The 20297-nt window shown below is 36.6% G+C and overlaps 2 protein-coding genes across 2 annotated transcripts in view; one reads left to right on the forward strand and one right to left on the reverse strand.

Annotated features, from left to right (window-relative positions):
• The window catches only part of GABRR3 (gamma-aminobutyric acid type A receptor subunit rho3), a 237968-nt gene that overhangs the window by 167855 nt on the left and 49816 nt on the right, over positions 1-20297 (reverse strand). The window lies entirely within an intron of this gene.
• LOC106730598 (olfactory receptor 5H2-like) lies at positions 7720-8689 on the forward strand. The gene has a single exon (XM_014565625.2). The coding sequence runs from the start codon at positions 7760-7762 to the stop codon at positions 8687-8689; it is 930 nt and encodes a 309-aa protein (XP_014421111.1). The 5' UTR covers positions 7720-7759.

Genomic DNA, 20297 nt, shown 5'->3' on the forward strand with positions numbered 1-20297 from the left:
TTTTTCATTCCTTTTAGGATGTGTTTGAGCTTATATGACTATCAGTTTAAAGCAAACACATATAGTAATGGGTTAATATACTTGAAAAACAGGGTAACCACAAATCAAAAGCATAAAACAGTCACAAAAAACCCCAAAAAGAAACCAAGATAATACAAAAGAAAATTATCAAACCACAAAATGAAAAAGAAAGGAACAAAGAGGAAATACCAAATCAACTGCAAAACTAAGTTCAAAATGGCAATAAACACATCTATCAATAATTACCATAAATGTCAATGGACTAAATGCTCCAATCAAAAGACATAGTGGCAGACTGGATAATAAAATAAGAACGCACAAAATGCTGCATACAAGAGACCCATTTTAGGGTGAAGAACACACATAGACTGAAAGTGAGAGGATTGAAAGAGATATTTCATGCAAGTGGAAATGACAAGAAAGCAGAAGTAGCAATAGTGATTTCAGACAAAACAGACTTTAAAACAAAGGCCACAAAGAAACATAAAGAAGGACACCATATAATGATTAAAGAAGCAATACAAGATGAGGATATTATACTTGTTAACATGTATGTACCCTATATGGGAGCACCTAAAAATACATAAAGCAAATACTAACAGACATAAAGGGAGAAATTGATGGGAACACAGTCACAGTGGGAGACTTTAATACCCCATTAACATCACTGGACAGATCTTCCAGACAGAATCAATAGGGCAATGGAAATACTAAATGACACAAAAGAACACTTAGACTTGGTTGATACTTTTAGGACATTACATCCTCCCGAAGCAGAATATACAGTCATTTCAAGTGTGCATGGACATTCTCTAGGATAGATCATATACTAAGGCACAAAAGAAGCCTCAACAAATTTAAGAGGATAGAAATTGTTTCAAGCATCTTTTCCGACCATAACACCATGCAACTAGAAATCAACCACAGAAAAAAAACGAAAAAAAAATGACAGCATGAAGATTAAACAACATGCTACTAAAAAACCAATGGGCTGATGATGAAATCAAAGAAGAAATTAAAAAATACCTTGAGACAAATGACAATGAAAACACAACCACACAAAACCTATGGGATGCAGCAAAAGCAGTCCTAAGAGGGAAGTTCATAGCAATACAGGCCTTCTCAAAAGACAAGAAGAATCTCAAGTAAACAACCTAACCTATTACCTAACACAATTAGAAAAAGAAGAGCAAACAAAACCAACAAAAGGAAAGAAATAATAAAGATCATGGAGAAAATAAATAAAATAGAGCTTAAAAAAATAGAAAAAAATCAAACCAAAAGCTATTTTTTGAAAGAGTAAACAAAATCAACAAACCTTAGGCCAGGCTCACCAAGAAGAAAAGAGAGAGAACACAAATAAACAAGACAAGAAAAGAAAATGGAGAAATTACAACCAATACCACAGAAATACCAAAAAAAAAAAAAAGAGAAAGAGAGAGAGAAAGAATACTATGAACAACTATATGGAAACAAATTGGACAACCTAGAAGGAAAGGACAAGTTTCTGGAAACATACAGTCCACTAAGACTGAACCAAGAAGAAACAGACCACTTGAACAGACCGATAACTAGTAATGAAATAGAATCAGCAAATTAAAAACCTCCCTACAAAGTCCAGGACCAGATGGCTTCACTGGGGAATTCTACCAAACATACAAAGAAGAATTCATACTGATCCTTCTCAAACACTTCCAAAAGATTGAAAAGGAAGGAGTACTCCCAAACTCATTCTGTGAAGCCACCATCACCTATATATCAGAACCAGACAAAGATACTACCAAAAAAGAAAATTAGAGGCCAATAACATTAATGAACATGGATGCAAAAATCCTCAACAAAATATTAACAGAATCCAACGTTACATAAAAAAGATCATACATCATGATCAAGTTGGATTCATCCCAGGGACACAAGGATGGTTCCACATATGCAAATCAATCAACATGATACACCACATCAACAAGAGAAAGGACAAAAATCACATGATCATCTCAATAGATGCAGAAAAAGCATTTGATAAAATTCAACATCCATTTATGATAAAAACTCTCACCAAAGTGGATACAGAGGGAACATATCTCAACATCATAAAAACTATTTATGACAAACCAACAGCCAGCATAATACTCAACAGTGAAAAACTGAAAGCCTTCCTGCACAAATCTGGAACAAGACCAGGATGCCCACTCTCACCACTTCTATTCAACATAGTCTTGAAAGTCCTAGCCACACCATCAGGCAAGAGAGAGAAATAAAAGGGATCCAAATTGGAAAAGAAGAGGTAAAACTGTCACTATATGCAGATGACATGGTATTAGATATAGAAGACCCTAAAAGCTCCACACAAAAACTATTAGAGCTGATAAAAGAATTTGGCAAGGTAGCCAGATACAAAATTAACACTCAGAAATCAGTTGCATTTCTTTAAATTAACAATAAAATACTAGGAAGAGAAAGTAAAGAAACAATCCCTTTTAAAATTGCATCCAAAACAATAAAATACTTAGAAATAAATCTGAACAAGGAGGTGAAAGACTTATACATGCAGAACTACAAACCATTGATTAAGGAAATTAAAGATGACAAAGAAATGGATTGATAACCTATGCTCTTGGATTGGAAGAATCAATATTGTTAAAATAGCCATACTGCCCAAGGTAATCTACAGATTTAATGGGATCCCTATCAAATTACCCAGAACATTGTTCACAGAACTAGAACAAATAACCCTAGGATTTATATGGAATCATAAAAGACCCAGAATTGCCAAAGCAATATTGAAGAAAAAGAATGAAGCCAGAGGAATAATCTTCCCAGACTTCACACACTGAAATTGACACATTGTAACCAACTGTACTTCAATAAAAAAATGGGCAAAAATCTTACAGACACTTCACTAAACTAGATATACATATGTCAAATGAGGACACAAAAATATACTCAATATAATTTGTCACTGGGGAAATGCAGATGAAGACCACTATGTGATACCATGTGATATCACCTATTAAAACGACTAAAACTGAAAACACTAATCATACTGAAAGCAGCAATGCAGATCTTCATATTCATATATAGGTAACAAAATTAGATAAAAGATAATTACAGAAAATTTAAGGGGACACTAAATTTAAGTCAAGTTTGGGCTATGTTGAAGCTACTCATGCACATTATGCTGATGACTCCGCCCTTCTGCTGAGTTGCCACAATGACTTCTCTTTGGTCTATGGTGATTTTTTTTTTCATGCTTTTTTTAGCTTTCACTAGCACAATTCTAAGGACACAGGATAAGCGATTAATGAGTCTATCAAAGTCTATGTCTTGTGCTTTCTCCCAGCTGACAATCTAATCCCAAGCAGAGGTTATATATTTTTGAGTTTTCAGACATCAAAACCAAAACATTAACATTTTCATATAATACTATTTTGACACAAATAATGTCATTGTTTTTCTAAATGAATGATCAATGGTAACTTCTCAATTAATAATTAAAGTCAAATCTGAACATGTGAGCAGCATGTTCAAAATCTCTCAATAGTTTTCCTTTAAGATGGGGTAAAGAACAAAGCCCCTGACCTAGCCTCCAGATCCTATGTGATCCCACCCATGTCAGTCTTCCTTGTCCATTCTGGCTTCTATGCTTCTCTTTGAATGCCAGCTACAATTGCCTTTTTTGTTTTGTTTTGTTTCTGTAATGATCTACTACTCTGATCAGGTAAACCTGCAAATGAAGGGAGACCCTGAGGATGGCAAATGTCCAGATGCATCACATTGTTAGAAATGAAGACCCTCAGGACTCATCCCTGACCTACTGAAACAGAATCTGCATTTTAAGAAAATCTCCAAGAGATTCACAGAAACTCAAGTTTGAGAAGGACTGATCTAGACCACCTTCCACTGGGGTCTTTCCTTTTGTTTTTCCTTTGTTCCTCTCCCTGACCTATGTCTAATAAGATTTCTCATCAATTTTCATTGTAAATGGGGAGTTAGGTATAGGTCTGGATGTGAGCCAGTTTCCACGAGGAGGACAACTTTCTTGGAGCTGGATCCTGTAGGAAATCTAGAACTTTGACCTTATTAAAATCATGTGTGATTAGGTAAGCCAGACCAAACTGATCAGAGGACTCAGAGTATCAAAATTCACAGATAAACTGGAGTTTGCATAAAATATAAGGAATGTCATCTGTGCTGGAAAAGTAGTGCCACTTCAATTGTTAAAACTGGAACTGTCCACAATGACTTGATGTTTATGATTTCAGAGTCTGGAATGCCCTGTGGGACAGCCTGGATTCCTCACACATGTCCAAGTGCATAACGCCCAGTAGAAAAGCTTAGGTTTGTACTAAAGGGAATCCTTGGGCTCCATCAGGGGAATTTTAGTACTTCACTCCTTCCTCCCATGGCAAAAGCACACAGTTGTACAGTTGGTTGACTCTTGTATTCAAAACAAATTCATATAAACAAAATTTTCCTGAGTTTGGAAGATAAAGCTTCCAAAATGAATCAGTGTGCAAAATATTGCTGCCTCTGTTATTGTCATTCCAGCACTCTTGTACTCTTTTCTACTTCAGAAAGCTGCGCACTGAAAGGATCTCAACAATTTAACAGATATTGGTGAGAGAAAAATCACTTTTATAACTTCCATTATATTTTATAAAAAGTTAAAATAATGCTAAATTTAATAATTTTGATTTGGTTTACAAGATACCAAAATAGCCAGTTGAAAATGGAAAACAAATAGTGAATTATCTATAATAATTTATTATTGTAAGTAAAATCTGGATAAGCAAAATAGCTCTAACACTACATTGTTACCTTTAATGATATGTAATTATCTTTTCAGAATAATTATAATGACTCCATAGAATAAGTTTCTGTGAACTAGGACGTTAAACAAATTAAAAGCGGGTTTACGGATTTAGGTCATAATGTTTCCTGTATAAGAAATCTTTCTGATAATTGTGTTCAAAATACTTATTCCACTTAATTAACTACATCCTCTGATTAAATTTTAAGTTAAATCACTTAAATGGTAACCTCTCCACTTTTCACCCACTTCTGACAATAATTTCATTGAAAAAAATATAATGGAAAAATCCACAAAATGTTTTTCCAGTGCTATTTTCAATTTTATGACTTAATAAGTGCCCATACACTGAATTGAAACTTTTGAATATTTAGTCATTTGGGATGCATGGAAGAAAATCCATTCCAAATAAATGTTCATTTAACAAAATCAGTTATTGGCAAGTTATTCATATTGCCTGTATTAAGTGCCAGTCTTTGGCTCAGTTTTTTTCTGCTAACAAAACTGGTGGAGAAGCAAAAGCTGTCAAGAAAACATAGCAGGATTTCTAGGGAATGTCTGCTGTAATCACAGTGATAAAGATTCTAGCAGTGGCAGCATATTTATTAATACAAATTTATAAAGTATAATTAAAGTGAAAGTCTCTATTCCATACACAAATTCCATAGGAATATAAACTTGGGATTTTGAATAAAAGTAAAAGAAATGATTCCCAGTGCTGACAACTTTTAATGAAAACCAGAGTTAAGACAAATATTTAAGGCCTACCTCAAGCCTTTCCCTTTATTCATCTTCAGCCTTTGTCTGATACTTTCTCTCTGCCTCTTTATTGCTTTGTGTTTCCTTATCCATCTATGCCCCTTCTTGTCTTCTTGCTTCTTTTCACTCAGGCAAATTTCCCTTTCCATGCCTTTATCCTGTTTCCTCCCACTCTTTTGAAAGCCTTCATGACGTTTTTCCTCAAGACAAGAAATTCACATGTGTCTCCACATCTTGGCTGCCCTTTCATCCTCCTCACTGCCGTGCCACTTGCTCCCCATTCATTTCTCGTTATTCTCCGACTTCAACTCTATCATAAAATGGAAACTGCTCAAACTAAAGCCACTACAAATCTCTTAAATCCTACATGCAGTGGTCTCTGTTCACTGTTTATCCTACCAAAGCATTTATTTTGCTTTAGGAACTGTACTTTCCTTTGTCATTCATGACTGTTTTCCACCCTTACAGTCCTCAACACTCAACTTCCAATTCCCAACTGCTTCTCTGGTCACTCTGCTCAGTAGCCTTTTCTGGTCTTTCCTTTTCTCTTTTTGTGGGAGCCAGTGTTCCTTGTTGCAAGGCAAAGTGAGTTAACTGAATAGACAGTGGCTATAACAAATAAGTGCTAGGGAAGCTGGAGAAATCCACTGGAGAAATGGGCAGGAACACAGAGAAAGAAGAGACAGTAGACAGCCAAAATCGTGTCCCAGCTCTAGCTCAGTAAGAGCTGCCGCCATTGCTGCTGAACTAAATGCCACAACTCACACTGACAATGCCACTGTTGTGGGCACAGGACACATTTTGGTATCATGATATTGCTCCTTTGGTTGATTTGCAACCAAAAATCTCTTTTTCCACATTTGAACCCTTTCTCCCTTCTTCATATTCCAAATTCAGTGTAGGTGAGTTTGAGTGGATAACCTTAGTTAGCCTACTTCCCTCATTCCAGGTTCAAGAGGAATGGGAAACAGTTTTTAGAATTTTGGCTTCCAGAGTGAATGACATTTTGTCTACCACCCAGAATTGTGTGGCAGTAAAGAGTATCAGATATTTTCCATCTAATAAATGATGGATACTCATTTTAATTTAATACAACTCCCTCACATTTATCCTCACTACTTTCTTCTTTTTACCTTATTCACATTGTCCACTGGAGAGGTCATACATTCTATGCTTTCAGCCACCTCACTGATGTCAAAGTCATTATTCTATTAAGCTCTTGTAGAATCATACTGCTAAGTTTATGCCACTTTGATGTTCAGGAATGTTCCTTGCAAAAACTGGTCACTGCATCTGAGTTTTCAATCTCAATTTCTGATGATCATCTACCCAGACATCAAGCAACTCTTTCACCTTTACTAACCAATCCTTCACATCTAATATATCTCCAAGTCTTAGTGACTCTACATTCTGATTTATTTTGATCTATCTCTTTTCTTCCTCAAAACTCCCAATGTCATATCACACATGAACTAAGAACTTCACATATATTTTAATCACCTGGGAAGCAACATATTACTAGATGCCATTTATGACCTACTGAATAAATTTCTAAAGTAATATCCAAGATCTTATATTTTATACCAAAACTCCTCCAGATAATTCTGATGTGTAACATGGTTTGGGAATCGCTGGACAAAAGCTCAGCTTCCTGATGAGTATTTCTGACACCAGGTTCTTCATTCTGCAGCTTATTTTCTAAAATCAACTATTTATTTATTTTTTTAAAGTGGTGATGCTGCTCCCTGTCTTAACAGTTTTCAGCGTTTTCTTACTAGTTTGAAGAACAAAATTTAAGGTCTTTTATATGGCACTAAAAAATACTATAATCCAGGCGCTTCTAACATCTTTACTTTTGATGCCGCAACCATAACCTAAACACAAGATTACCTCATTTAATAGTTTCCCCATAAACTTGATCATGTTCAGAATGTCTTTCTTCTCTTCATTCCTGTACATATTTTGAAATAAAATAATTGTACATTTCCAATATGACAATTTCCACAAATACTTTTTTATGTATTTTAGTAAGAGGAAGTAAAACAAAGGGAATTTAGGCTAGTGTATGGTTTTATTTCAATTACATTCACCAAATTCTTTTTTTAAATTCTTGATGGCTGTCCATTTTACGTTTACTGCATTTTATTTCAGAGGCCAGCGATTAAGGAAATGGAAATGAAAAATGCAACAGGGCTGACAGAGTTTGTTCTCACAGGACTTATGTATCAACCAGGGTGGCAAATCCCCCTGTTCCTGCTGTTCTTGATGATATACCTCATCACCATTGTGGGAAACCTTGGTCTGATTGCTCTCATCTGGAATGAAACTCAACTTCACATTTCCATGTACTTATTCCTTGGGAACCTGGCTTTTGTGGATAGTTGGTTATCATCCACAGTGACGCCCAAGATGCTGGTCAACACCTTCACCAAGAATAAGATGATCTCTCTCCCTGAATGCATGGTACAATTTTTTTCCTTTGCAGTCAGTGCAACAACAGAATGTTTTCTGCTGGCAACAATGTCATATGATCGATATGTAGCCATATGTAACCCGTTACTTTATCCAGTGATTATGACTAATAGACTATGTATGTGGCTGTTATTCTCATCATTTGTAGGTGGTGTTCTTCATGCATTAATCCATACAGGTTTTTTATTCAGATTAACCTTCTGTAATTACAACATAATACATCACTTTTACTGTGACGTCATGCCATTGTTTAAAATCTCTTGTACTGATCCTTCTATTAATGTTCTGATGATTTTTATTTTTTCGGGTTCAATTCAGGTGTTCACCATTTTCATTGTCCTTGTCTCTTATACATTAGTTCTTTTTACAATTTTAAAGAAGAAGTCTGTACAAGGCATAAGGAAGGCCTTCTCCACCTGTGGAGCCCACCTCCTATCTGTCTCTTTATACTATGGGCCTCTTCTATTCATGTATGTGCGCCCTGGAACTACACAAGCAGATTATCAAGATATGATGGACTCTCTATTTTACACTGTCATAATTCCTTTCTTAAATCCAATTATCTACAGCTTGAGAAATAAGAAAGTCATAGATTCTCTGACAAAAATGCTAAAGAGAAATATTTAGATCTACTATTAATAAGTGTTCTCTTACATGAAATAACACAAAATTATGCAGATTAGACACTGCTGTGTGTTGATTAGCATTCAAAGTTTTCTTGCATTCATAATTGTCCTATTATTTTAATAAGATTTTACTACCTAATATATCTTTAAATATATTTTATTTATATTGCATAGCTTATCAGAAATAGGGAATTTTAATCAAGTGTTCATCTCCTACTAAAATAACTAAAGCAGAAATTAAAATGAAACATTTTACATGCTTGTATATTCTTAAATGTTTTATAAGTACATTTATTAAACTTTTATTAAGTACTAAAATAGTGTTGTACATCTGAAAAGTACTTGAGTATAAGGCCTTTGATAGTAATACAGCCTGGAGACTTGAGTCACATATAACTCCATAGAGTGAGCATGTTTGTGTCTGAGTGAATAGAGGCAAATCTCAGGACTTGTGCTAGCCATCAAAAGGTTCTTTCATTCCACTCTATCTGGGACATGGATTCAAATGTCATGTCAGACAGAGGAATAAAAAGAATAGAAAAAAAAAAATGAGGAGAACATAAGAAGGGAGTTAAGACAGTGAAGGTCAGGCCAAACCACATGAAGATGCTCTTAACTCAGTGTGCTTCTATGAGAAGCTGGAAGAACTGAGTTGCATCTCCCTGTCTATAATGCTTCTTAAGTCCTTTTCTAGCTGTTTGTTTGTTGTTGGGAAATCTGAAAAGCTTTACTAATTCAGAAAGCTAAGAATTTAGATTGAAGAAAAAAGCTGGGATGAGGAAGAGAGAAGTGATAGAATAGGAAGGAAATGGCTCAATCTTCCAAGAATTAAAAAGAAAATAACATCTATAAGATTAAGTAATCAGTAATATTTAAAAGTTATTGGATGTGTTGTTGACAACAAGGAGATTTAAATGTGTATGACCATAGTTCAAATAATGTTAAGACCATATAATGTCATAGTTCTCAGTAGTTAGTTGGGACAGGCATGAAAATCAGCAAGCTTCTGGATGTTTTCTGCCCTAAAAGTCCCTGTAAGTTCTCATATGCCATACTATTTAAGTATAATAAGTGATCCATTAGGTCCATCTCTGCCCTTCCTCTCTCAAAACTGAAATTCCACATGCATTCCTACTGATTTCACTCAGGCCTTCACCTTCAAAATTATCAGCCTTTGTATTTTGTAAAACTCTAGTTATTTATCCTTTCCAAGCTGTTCATATTCTTTTCATTTCCAAACATAGCTGCCAGATTAAACTTGATGAACAGGACTCTGATTAAATCATATCCTTCTTCAACAACTTTTAAAGGATTGTCTTTGCTACCTGATTATAGACATATATGGTATATGTATCTAGAGTTGTATATATACCTATGCAGATGATTATTTCTTTATATGTATGTCAAGATTATATTATATATAAATATTTGTATTATACATATCTATATGTACAGATTATACGATATATAAATACATCTACATATTTATTTATTTATTTATTTATACCTCATCCTGCACTTGTTCACTCTGACATTATCTGAGGTCCTTTCAAATAAAACATTGATTTAACTTAGTTTAACTTGGAAGGCTCCTCCTCCACAATTCTAAGTTATAGCCTTCATCCTGAAAGCCTTCTGGACAAACCTCTCTGTCTCAGGTTGATGCTTCTGCTCACACAAGACCCTCCGCAGAGAATCCTCCCCACTCAACTGCTTCGTCTTCATTTAAAATTGCAATGGTATCATTTCCTCAAATTCCCTCTCAAATGTTACAACTCCCAAGATGCATTGCCAGATTATCCCAAAGAAAATAGGAATGCTCACTGATTTAAAACATTTAACAGTTTATTTATACTTCTTGGCCCCATTTGTCCTTGTAAAATAATATTTTTGGACTACAAGTTCTTTATGATTACAATGTAGAAGTCTTTCTGTCTTTTGTAGTAGGTAGCACAGTAGCTTACACACATGAAGTCCTAAATAAGCATTAGTGAAATATTGGTAATATTAAAGTAACTGAGAGCACAAATACACAAACTGTGTAAGTGTGCATATCACTCTTTTCGAGCTGGTAATGAGCCCAGGGACATTACTGGGCCTGGGATGGCTGCTGCATGCCAGCTTATTTCTACAATTTCTTTCATGACAATCACAAATATCATACATCAGAAGGAGTTATTCTTGTTCTTATTATAAGTAGGACTGAACCCTCGGACGGGATATGACAAAATATCAGGGAGAAGCCCTCAAATTAAGAAGTTTAGTTTAAAGATACAAGTATGACATAAATATCATTACTCTATATTCTTGGAGGTACAGGTCACAAGATTAGACAAAGTTACCTGTCTTATTTTTGTTCCTTTGAGGGATTGCCTCCAGGTCCTGGGAAATGGGAGTGGATTAATCACATTCCAGTTGCTTTTACTCTTCTCCCTAAAGAATTATTGTTATTGCCTATCTCCATAGTTTGTTTTTTCCTTTTTATTGCTTTATTGATTGAAGTATGGTCAGTTTACAACGTCGTGTCAATTTCTGTTGTATAGCATAGTGATTCAGTTACACACATATATATTCCTTTTCATATTCTTTTTCATTATTTGCTATTATAAGATATTGAATATAGTTCCCTATGCTATACAGTAGAACCTTGTTATTCATCCATTTTATATATAGTAGTTAGTATCTCCAAATGTGGAACTTCAATTTGGTCCAGTTTATTCCCAAGTATTTTTTTATGCTATTTTAAGAGTTTTTTGTTTTTTGTTTTCTTACTTTCTGCTATTTCATTGTTAATGTAAAGAAATGCAACAGATTTCTGTATGTTAATCTTGTAACCTATTTTGCTGAATTTGTTTATCAGCTCTGGTAATTTTTGTGTGGAGTCTTTAGGATTTACCATATGTAGTTTCATGTCATCTGCGTATAATGACAATTTTACCTCTTCTCCTCCAATTCAGATCCCTTTTCTTTCTCTTATCTGTTTCCTATGGCTAGAACGTCCCATACTTTGTTGATTGTTATTGCTGTCTAATGTTTCCATTGTTCAGGTGGTTTCCTGTCAATGATTTAGATTTCTGCTTGCTCATACATTGCAATGATCCAAAGACTAACTGAAAGTATAGGCAATTGATGTATATTTCTTATGTCATCACTTAGAACTGTTTCCTTATGGATTTTTCTTTGAATGAGAAGTTTGATGTCAACCTTTGAGTCTATGAGTGGGGTACAGCCTGTCAAGTGAACATTACCTGTCAAGTCCTAATTTAGGTTTGTGAATATGGAACAGACAATTGGCGGCCTCTCAGAAACTCAGATTTCCTTGTAGCCTTCTCTTGTATATGTCTGGTTGACAGATTCCTGTGCTGTGATTTGACCTTACAAAAATCCCCAGTCAAATGATGTGATCTCACTCACTTCTGTTACAGATTTATTCATTTTGTACATTATTTTCACCATTTCAGAGGCATGTTGGGAAAAAGGTAAAATATTCACCTGTGAAAACTCCATATTTTGGATAAGATATTCAGCTAATTCCTTTAAAGAGAAAATATGAAATATATATGAATACTAAATATGTATTGTTTAACAGCTACTTAGGTGTGAAGGATGATACATCATTTTGCTAAATTCACCCAGTTGTCTGGAACACTGCTGATGCTGGTTTAAACAATCCCTTGGAAATACAAATAGTATCCTTGAAACACTCTTTCTTATGAAGGTGCATTCATTAACCTGGAGATTAAAAGGAATGCATAATTCCTCTTTATATGCATGTATATATGATTTTTCTCATCACCTTATGTAGGCCCCCACCTGAAGGCTCTAGAGAATAAGCCATGGGCTGAAATGATAAACAAGCTGTGAGAAATGTCATGTAGCCGGCTGGATAAGAGATGGCTATTTAATGTATTCAGTATGGGCAGCTGGATAGTCAATGATGGGTAAGATCCTCAGAGGAGGACAACCTAAGACAGGCATAGCTGGCTGGATAAGAGATGGCCTACTTAATGAAGTTTGGTGACAAACTTTAAAACAATCTGTCCTTGATCGTGTAACATCCTGTGCTTACAGCTGGAGCCTGGGAACCTAAATAGCTTAAGATTATTAACATTGTTATAACTTAGATGGTATGTGAGGCATCATGCATGTCCTATATAAACCCTTTTACAAAAATCAATAAACAGAGAACTGCTTCGCTTCTCTCCGCACCGTGTTCACGTGTACATGATATCGCGCCACCGACACCTTAGAATACCTTGTAGTAGAAGTGAGAATTCTACTGTTCAGGACCTTGTGGATAAAATTGTCCTATACTATGTCCAAAGAAATAACATTATTAGGATTAGGCAAAAACAAATCATCGAAACTAGAACAAGGTAATTAAATTTTGGTTGTTGACTGACTATGGCAAATCTTATGTACTACATGTATCTGCAATGTGTCAAAACCTCTTCGTATAGGCTTTCTCTCTCTTTTTTGTTGTTCTTTTAAAACAAATGTTCTCAAAATTCAGTGGGCATCAGAATCACCTGGAGAGCTTAAGAAAGCACAGATTGATAGGTATCATACTTGAGCTTCTGATTCAGTCCTATTGAAGCTGTTGTTTTGGAACTATACAATGCAAGCCACTGATGGGGACTGAATGCTGGCTTCCCTCAAAAGTCATATATTGAAGTGCTAACCAACTAATATGGTACTACTTAGAGTGGGGTCTTTGGGAGGTAATTAGGCTTAAATTAGGTCATGAGAGTAAGGCTTTCATGATGGATTAGTCCCCTGTTAAGGAGGGAAGAGATAATAGAGTTATCTTTCTCTACAGGAGTTACTCAACCAGAAAAGGCCATGTGAAAAGGCAGTCTGCTACTAGCCAGAAAGCAAGTTCTCACCACGTACAGTATCTGCTGGCCCCGTACTCTTGAACATCCCATCCTCCAGAATGTAAAAAATAAATGTCTGTGATACAAGGCCAAAAAGTCTATGATATTTCATTATAGCAATCTGATATATGATAATCACTACTTTAAAATAACGAGTGAGGCAATATTGGTATAATATTAAGATATTCAGACACCAGACAGAATGGAGTTTCTCATATCCTCTATTCCCTACTTAAATAGCAGTATAAAAATATTCTGAAAGTTTCCAACCTCAGTTTATACTTCCCTCCCAGTTTTGGGCAAAAGGACACAGGGCATGTGTTTTAAAGAATGAAGTATTGTGGACTTTTAAAAAATTATTTTTTCTTGGGAACCATGATTGACAGGTGATAGCCAATTAAAACCTCATTGCCTGATTTCAGTAAGGTTAATGGGAGGCATCTCTGATACTTTTAAAAAAAATTATCAAGGTAGACTAGCTTTTAGACCTTCTTTTTCAAAAAAATTTCATACACAAGATGTTCCTTATGAAGTAATGATGTAATGATTACCTCTTCTGAAAAGGTAGTGAGACTTTTTAGAGCAATACCTAATAGCTGCATCATGATAACTCCCACAATTTACAAGATAAAACAAGAAGTTTACTAAACATACAGTGAGTTCTTATTTTAGTCATGGTTGCCCAGGGTAAGAAAACTAGGAAGATCTATCTATATATGAACATCATATATCTATCATCTCAAGACACTTATTATGAGATATTGACTCACAATTTCAGAGGCTAAGAGGCTCCATGAAGTGCCCTATGCCAGCTAGACACTGAGGACAGCAAGTATCATACTTCAAAGGCCTAAGACAGGAGGGCCAAAGGTATAGACTCCTCCTAAGTATGAAGTCCTGAGAATCAGGATCACCAAGAGCAGCTGAAGATCACAGTCAACTAGTCAAGCAGAAACTGAATTCAACTTTCCTCTCCCTCACTGTTTCATTCAGACCTGCAGCAGAGTGAACGATGCCCGGATATACTGGGGAGAGTCAAATGCATTACTGAGTCCACCAATTCCATACTAATAACTTCTGGAAATATTCTCACATACGCATCACAAAATAATGTTTAACCAGATACCAGAATGGCCCATGGCCCACCTAGTTGACACATAAATTAAACATTACATTACCCATAGCCACTTGGCACCCATACACATATCCCCAAACCATATTTTATCACCAAATAAAGAAAACCTCAAGGTTATATTCATCCTAGCATGATACAGCTATGTGTGTACAACTGAAATATGTAATCCCCTTCTGCAGATGAGGAGGTAAAATCCTTGAGTGATTTTTTTACTCCTCTCTTTGATATCTGGTAACTTGAACACTGTGACGTCAAATTAACAACACTTACCTACTATAATGGTAAGTCAATACCTCTTATGTCACATGATAAGGGTATAAGGGTAGAAAGAAAACAAAGGTATTTGTTTGGTATTACACACACACAAATGCGTTCATGTCAAACTGAGAAAGAAATCTCTTGGCAGTTACAGTCCTCATATCTGTAACTGGTCATGTGATTATAGTCAGAATTTTAACTAACTTCTTTTTCCTTCTGTATTCCTCTTGCCTGCAGCAAGCACCTGAGGTAGACATTGCTCTCTACCTGGTAGGGTAACCCAAAATTTCAATACTGAAGAGTCTAGTTCATTAGAATTACTGTCTGGATTGGTTTGTTGAAGTTTCCCATTGACCTTAACCATGGGAATGATAATTCTATGAGACAGTCCATGGGATCTTCTGTATTCCAAACATTCTTTTCCTTACCCCCTTTGTAAAGCAGTAGTCCAGTTTTCCCTTGGTTGTTTGCATCAATCACCTCAGCCAACACAGTGACTCCCTTCTTTGTCAGATGATTCAAAGGAATGTAGAGTCAAAGGGACCAAGTGGCAGTCTACTTTCAGCTCAATAGAATCATTATTGTGTCCTGATTGAAGCATCCCTCCCTCTGGAAGTGAGACCACAAGGTCAGAACAGCATCAAATTACAGGAACAGGCAACAAATATTTTGCTAGTGGGGTATTAAAGGTAATGGTGCCACAGGTGCTACTCCAATTTCCACCCCTTTATTCCTGGACTCATGAGCCCTAGCTATGGGAGAAACAGTACCATGTATTAGAAGTTGCTTCAGAAACATTCAGCTTTCTGGAGATCCTTGCCCCAGTTCTGCAAGACATTGCCATTTAGTTCTGCTGTAACTGAGTCTTTAAGAGGCCATTCACCATTCTATCAAACTATATACTTCAGAATGGTGGGGAGAAGGGTAAGATGAGTGAATTCCACAGGCATGGGCACACTGCCACACTTATTTCACTGTGAAGTTCCTTGATCAGAATCAGTGTTGTTAGGAATACTGTGGACAGTGAATAAGGAATTGTGTAAGACTAAAGATACACATTTTAGCAGGAGCATTGATTGCCGGGAAGTCAATGTATCTAGTTGTGTCTGTATCTGGAGTGAAGTGTCTACTCTAACATGATCAAAACACTTCCACTTCTATAATGAAAATTTTCCTGTGTAATTAAGCTGTCTCTAGGTACTGGTTGATCACTCCAATGAATGGTGCCCATATCAGGCACTCAGTGTTGGTCTCTGATTTTGGCTCATTTGGGAACTCAGCTGTGGCCAGAGTCAAGCTGACCTTAGTAAGTGGAAGTCCATGTTGAGCCTGTGCATCACCTCTATTCCTGCCACCATGGCCACTTGGTTTATGAGCCCATTGAATGGTCACAGAAGTTGTATGAGTAAGAGTGACTCATGTCCAGAGATTGGGTCATCTTAAGCACTTGATGATAAAATCCTTTTCTACTGAGATCACTTTTTTGTTTAGCATTCACATGGGACAGAAATATCTTCATGTTATTTCCCCATTCAGAGAAATCTATTAATATAACTCTTCTCAAATTTCCTTGTCATCAATTTCCAGTCATATTCCTTCAATATCCCTAAACATCCAACCGAACCATTGGCCATAGCCAATGAACTGGTATATAAACACACTTCTGCCCATTTCTCCTCCAAAATAAGGTGAAAAACCAGGTGCAGTGCTCAAAGTTCTTCCCACTGGAAAGTTTTCACTCCATCACTGTCCTTCAGGAATGTCACAGAGAGGGGTTGTAGTGCTGTAGCTGTCTACTTTCTGATGGTGCCTATATCCTAGGCAGAACCACCCAAAAATCAGTCCTCAGTCTTGTCTTCTCTTTTCTGTCAACTAAACATAAAGAACACCCTATGGGACCAAAGGTGCCGGCTGGGAGAGAGAAGCCATGGCAGCAGAAGTAGAGACAAATAGCATTTTAACCTCTTCTTTATGTAACTTACTTGGGCCTTCAGGGCCTGTCCATGCTTGATCAAGTGTATGCTACTTTCATTTAATGAAGGCATGCTGCCTGCAAAAGCAGCTCTATGGTCAGTGGGTCAGACAACAGTGATTTTGTCAAAGGCAGCTCTAGATTCATGGCAAATTGGTGGCCCATGGTTAAATATTTGTTTTTTTACTGAAGTTCACCAGCAGGCCAATGACTGTTTCTCTAAAGTAGAGTAGTTATCCACAGAGGATGACAGTGCTTTGCTCCCAGATTCTAAGGGCTGGCATTGTGATCCATCTTTAGAGGAATATTAAAGGGTCCAAGCATCTTCCACTGCAGCAAGCACCACTGGATGTGCTGGATGTGGCCCAAGTAGCAGAACAGCTTGCATAGCAGCCTAGACATGTTGCAAAGCCTTCTCTTGCTCTGAGTCAAACTCAAAACTAGCCTTGGTAAAACAGTAACGGATGCTGATTCAAAAAATACACAACCTTCTGAAGAACCTTGACTCGGCATGGTTTTCTCTTCCAGAAAGTGCTGTAACTGAGTTCTAAAAGGCCATTCTATCATTCTTTCAAATTAGCTGATTCACAATGGAGGGAAACAGGGTAAGGTAAGTAAATTCTATAATCCTGGGGCCATTACCACATTTCATTTGTTGTGAAGTACATTTCTTGATCAGATAAATGCTATGATGAATGTGAAGACAGTGGATAAAAAATTCTGTTAAGTCCTCAGATAGTTGTTTTGGCAAGAAGCTTGCCTGCAGAGAAGAATAATCTATATCTAGAGTAAGTGTCTATTCTGATAATAACAAAACACCCTTCCATGATGGAAAATTGTCCAATGAAATCAACGTGTCACCTGGTAGCTGGCTGATTACCTCGATGAATAGTGCAATATTGGGGACTCAGTGTTGATCTCTGTGCTGGCAGACTGGGCACTAAGAAACATCTTTAGCCAAGCTGGCCATGGTAAGTGGAAGTCCATGATGCTGAGCCCATACATAATCTCCATTCCTTCCACCATAGACCCTTTTTTATAAGCCCATTTGGTTATGACAGGGATGGCTAGAGAAGGAGGTTGACTGGTGTCCATAGAATGCAACATTCTACCCACTTGCTTATAAAGTCTTCAACGGCTAAAGTCATCCTTTAGTAAGCATTCACATGGGACATGTTTTTGTGCATTTAGAGGGATCTATCCACATATTTCTTCCACAAATTTCCTTGTCATCAGTTTTCCAGTATTATTGCTTCAAAGTCCCCGACCATTCAGCCAAACCATTGGCTAAAGCCCTTGAATCATTACATTATCATATATCTGGCCATTTCTCTTTCTAGGCTAGTGAATAACCAGGTGCACTACCCAAAGTTTTGTCAACTGAGAGGATTTTTCCATCACTACTATCCTCTAGGGATTGTTACAGAGTGACAGTAGTTGTCCCCTTTCAGATGGTGTCTACATATTTTGCAGAACTATCTATAAACCAGGTCCGTGTAATCTCTTCCTCTGTCTACTAATTATAGAGAATGCCCCGCTACCCACTATGAGGCCATATTGCAGGCTGGGATAGAGAAGCCAGTGTAGCAGGCATGGAGACCATGGGCATTTGGGTCACTTCTTTATGTAGATTATTGGTACCTTCAAGGCCTGCTCAGGCTAGAGCATGTGCATAACAATTCTATTTTATACTGGTGTGGCAGTGCTCTCACAATTTTATGGTTTGGTGGTCATATAATACCACCTGACCCCATGAAATTCATGAAAGGCAGCTCTGGTCCCATGGAAAATTGGTTGGCCTACGGTTAAGCAGTCAGTCTCTAATAAGGCTCAGTAGCAGGCTGACAGCTATTTCTCATATGGAGAGTAGTCATCTGTAGTGGATGGCAGGGCTTCGCTTCAAACTTATGGTCTGCACTGCTTTTTTTTTTTTAACCTATAAAGGCTTGCCAAAGGCTCCAAACAGCATCCCTATCTGCCCCTACCTCTTCAGGCACCATCGTTTCTGCCTGATCATATGGCCCAAGTGGCAGAGCAGCTTGTACATCAGCCTAGACCTTTTAAAACTCCTTCTCCTGTTCTGAACCACATTCAAAAGTAGCAACTTCTCCGATCACTTGCTAAAGTTGTTGGATTAATGCATCCAAACGAGGATGTTGTTGCCTGTAAAATCCAGGGGCCCACTAGGTGTTCTGCCTTTTTTAAAATTGTAGTATGGGCTAGATGGAACAACTTATCCGTCACCTATGAAGGTATATATCCACATGATACACACAACTAAACCCCTAGAAATTTCACTAAGTTAAATGGGCCCTGAAATTTGTTGGATTTATTTCTCATCTTGTAGCATGCAAATGTCTACCAATAGGTCTACAATAGTTGCTCTTTCTGGCTCACTAGGTCCAATCAGCATAATGGACCAGTACCTTGTGGGAGAAAAAGAAAGCAAGATCCTAAAGAAGATATATATATATCAAATCATATATTTGATAAAAGCCTTGTATCCAGTATATATGGAAAATTCTCAAAACTCAGTAATAAGAAATTATATAGCTCCACTAAAAATGCGCAAAATATTTGAACAGACACTTCACTAAACTAGATATACACATGTCAAATAAGAACACAAAAATATACTAAATATAATTTGTCATTGGGGAAATGCAAATGAAGATCACAATGTGATACTCTGACCCAACTATTAAATATGCTAAAATTGAAAAGACTTCTCATACTGAAAGCTGCAGTGTAGACCTCTGTATTCATCCATAGGCAATAAAATGAATTAAAAGATAATTATACAAAATTGAAGGGAGCATTATGTTTAAGTCAAGTTGGGTTATGTTGAAGCTAAATGATGCACATTATACCACTAACTCTATCCTTCTGCTGAGTTTTCACAATGACTTTTCTCTGATCTGTGTTGTTTTTTCACTTCTTATTTAGCTTTTACTAGCACAATTTTAAGGACACAGGATAATTGATTAATGAGTTTATAAAAAATACGCTGTTTGCTTTCCCGCAGCTACCAATCTAGTTCCAAGTGGAGGGTAAACATTTTTCGACTCTTCAGATATCAAAACATATGAAACACTTTCATATCATACTATTTTGACATAAATAATGCCATTATTTTCTCAATTCATGTTCAAAACCAATTTCCATGTTAATAATTAAAGACAAATCTGAACATGTGACCAGCATGTTCAAAATCCCTCGATAGTTTTCTTTTCAGCTGGGGTAAAGAACAGAGTAAAGTCCTTGACATAGTCTCTAGATTCTATGTGATCCCACCCATGCCAGCCTCCCTTGCCCATTCTGGCTACGCTTTGCTTCTCTCTTTGCATGCCAGCTACATTTGTCATTT

Source organism: Camelus ferus, chromosome 1 (genome assembly GCF_009834535.1).
Source record: "Camelus ferus isolate YT-003-E chromosome 1, BCGSAC_Cfer_1.0, whole genome shotgun sequence".
NCBI classification, from domain to species: domain Eukaryota; kingdom Metazoa; phylum Chordata; class Mammalia; order Artiodactyla; family Camelidae; genus Camelus; species Camelus ferus.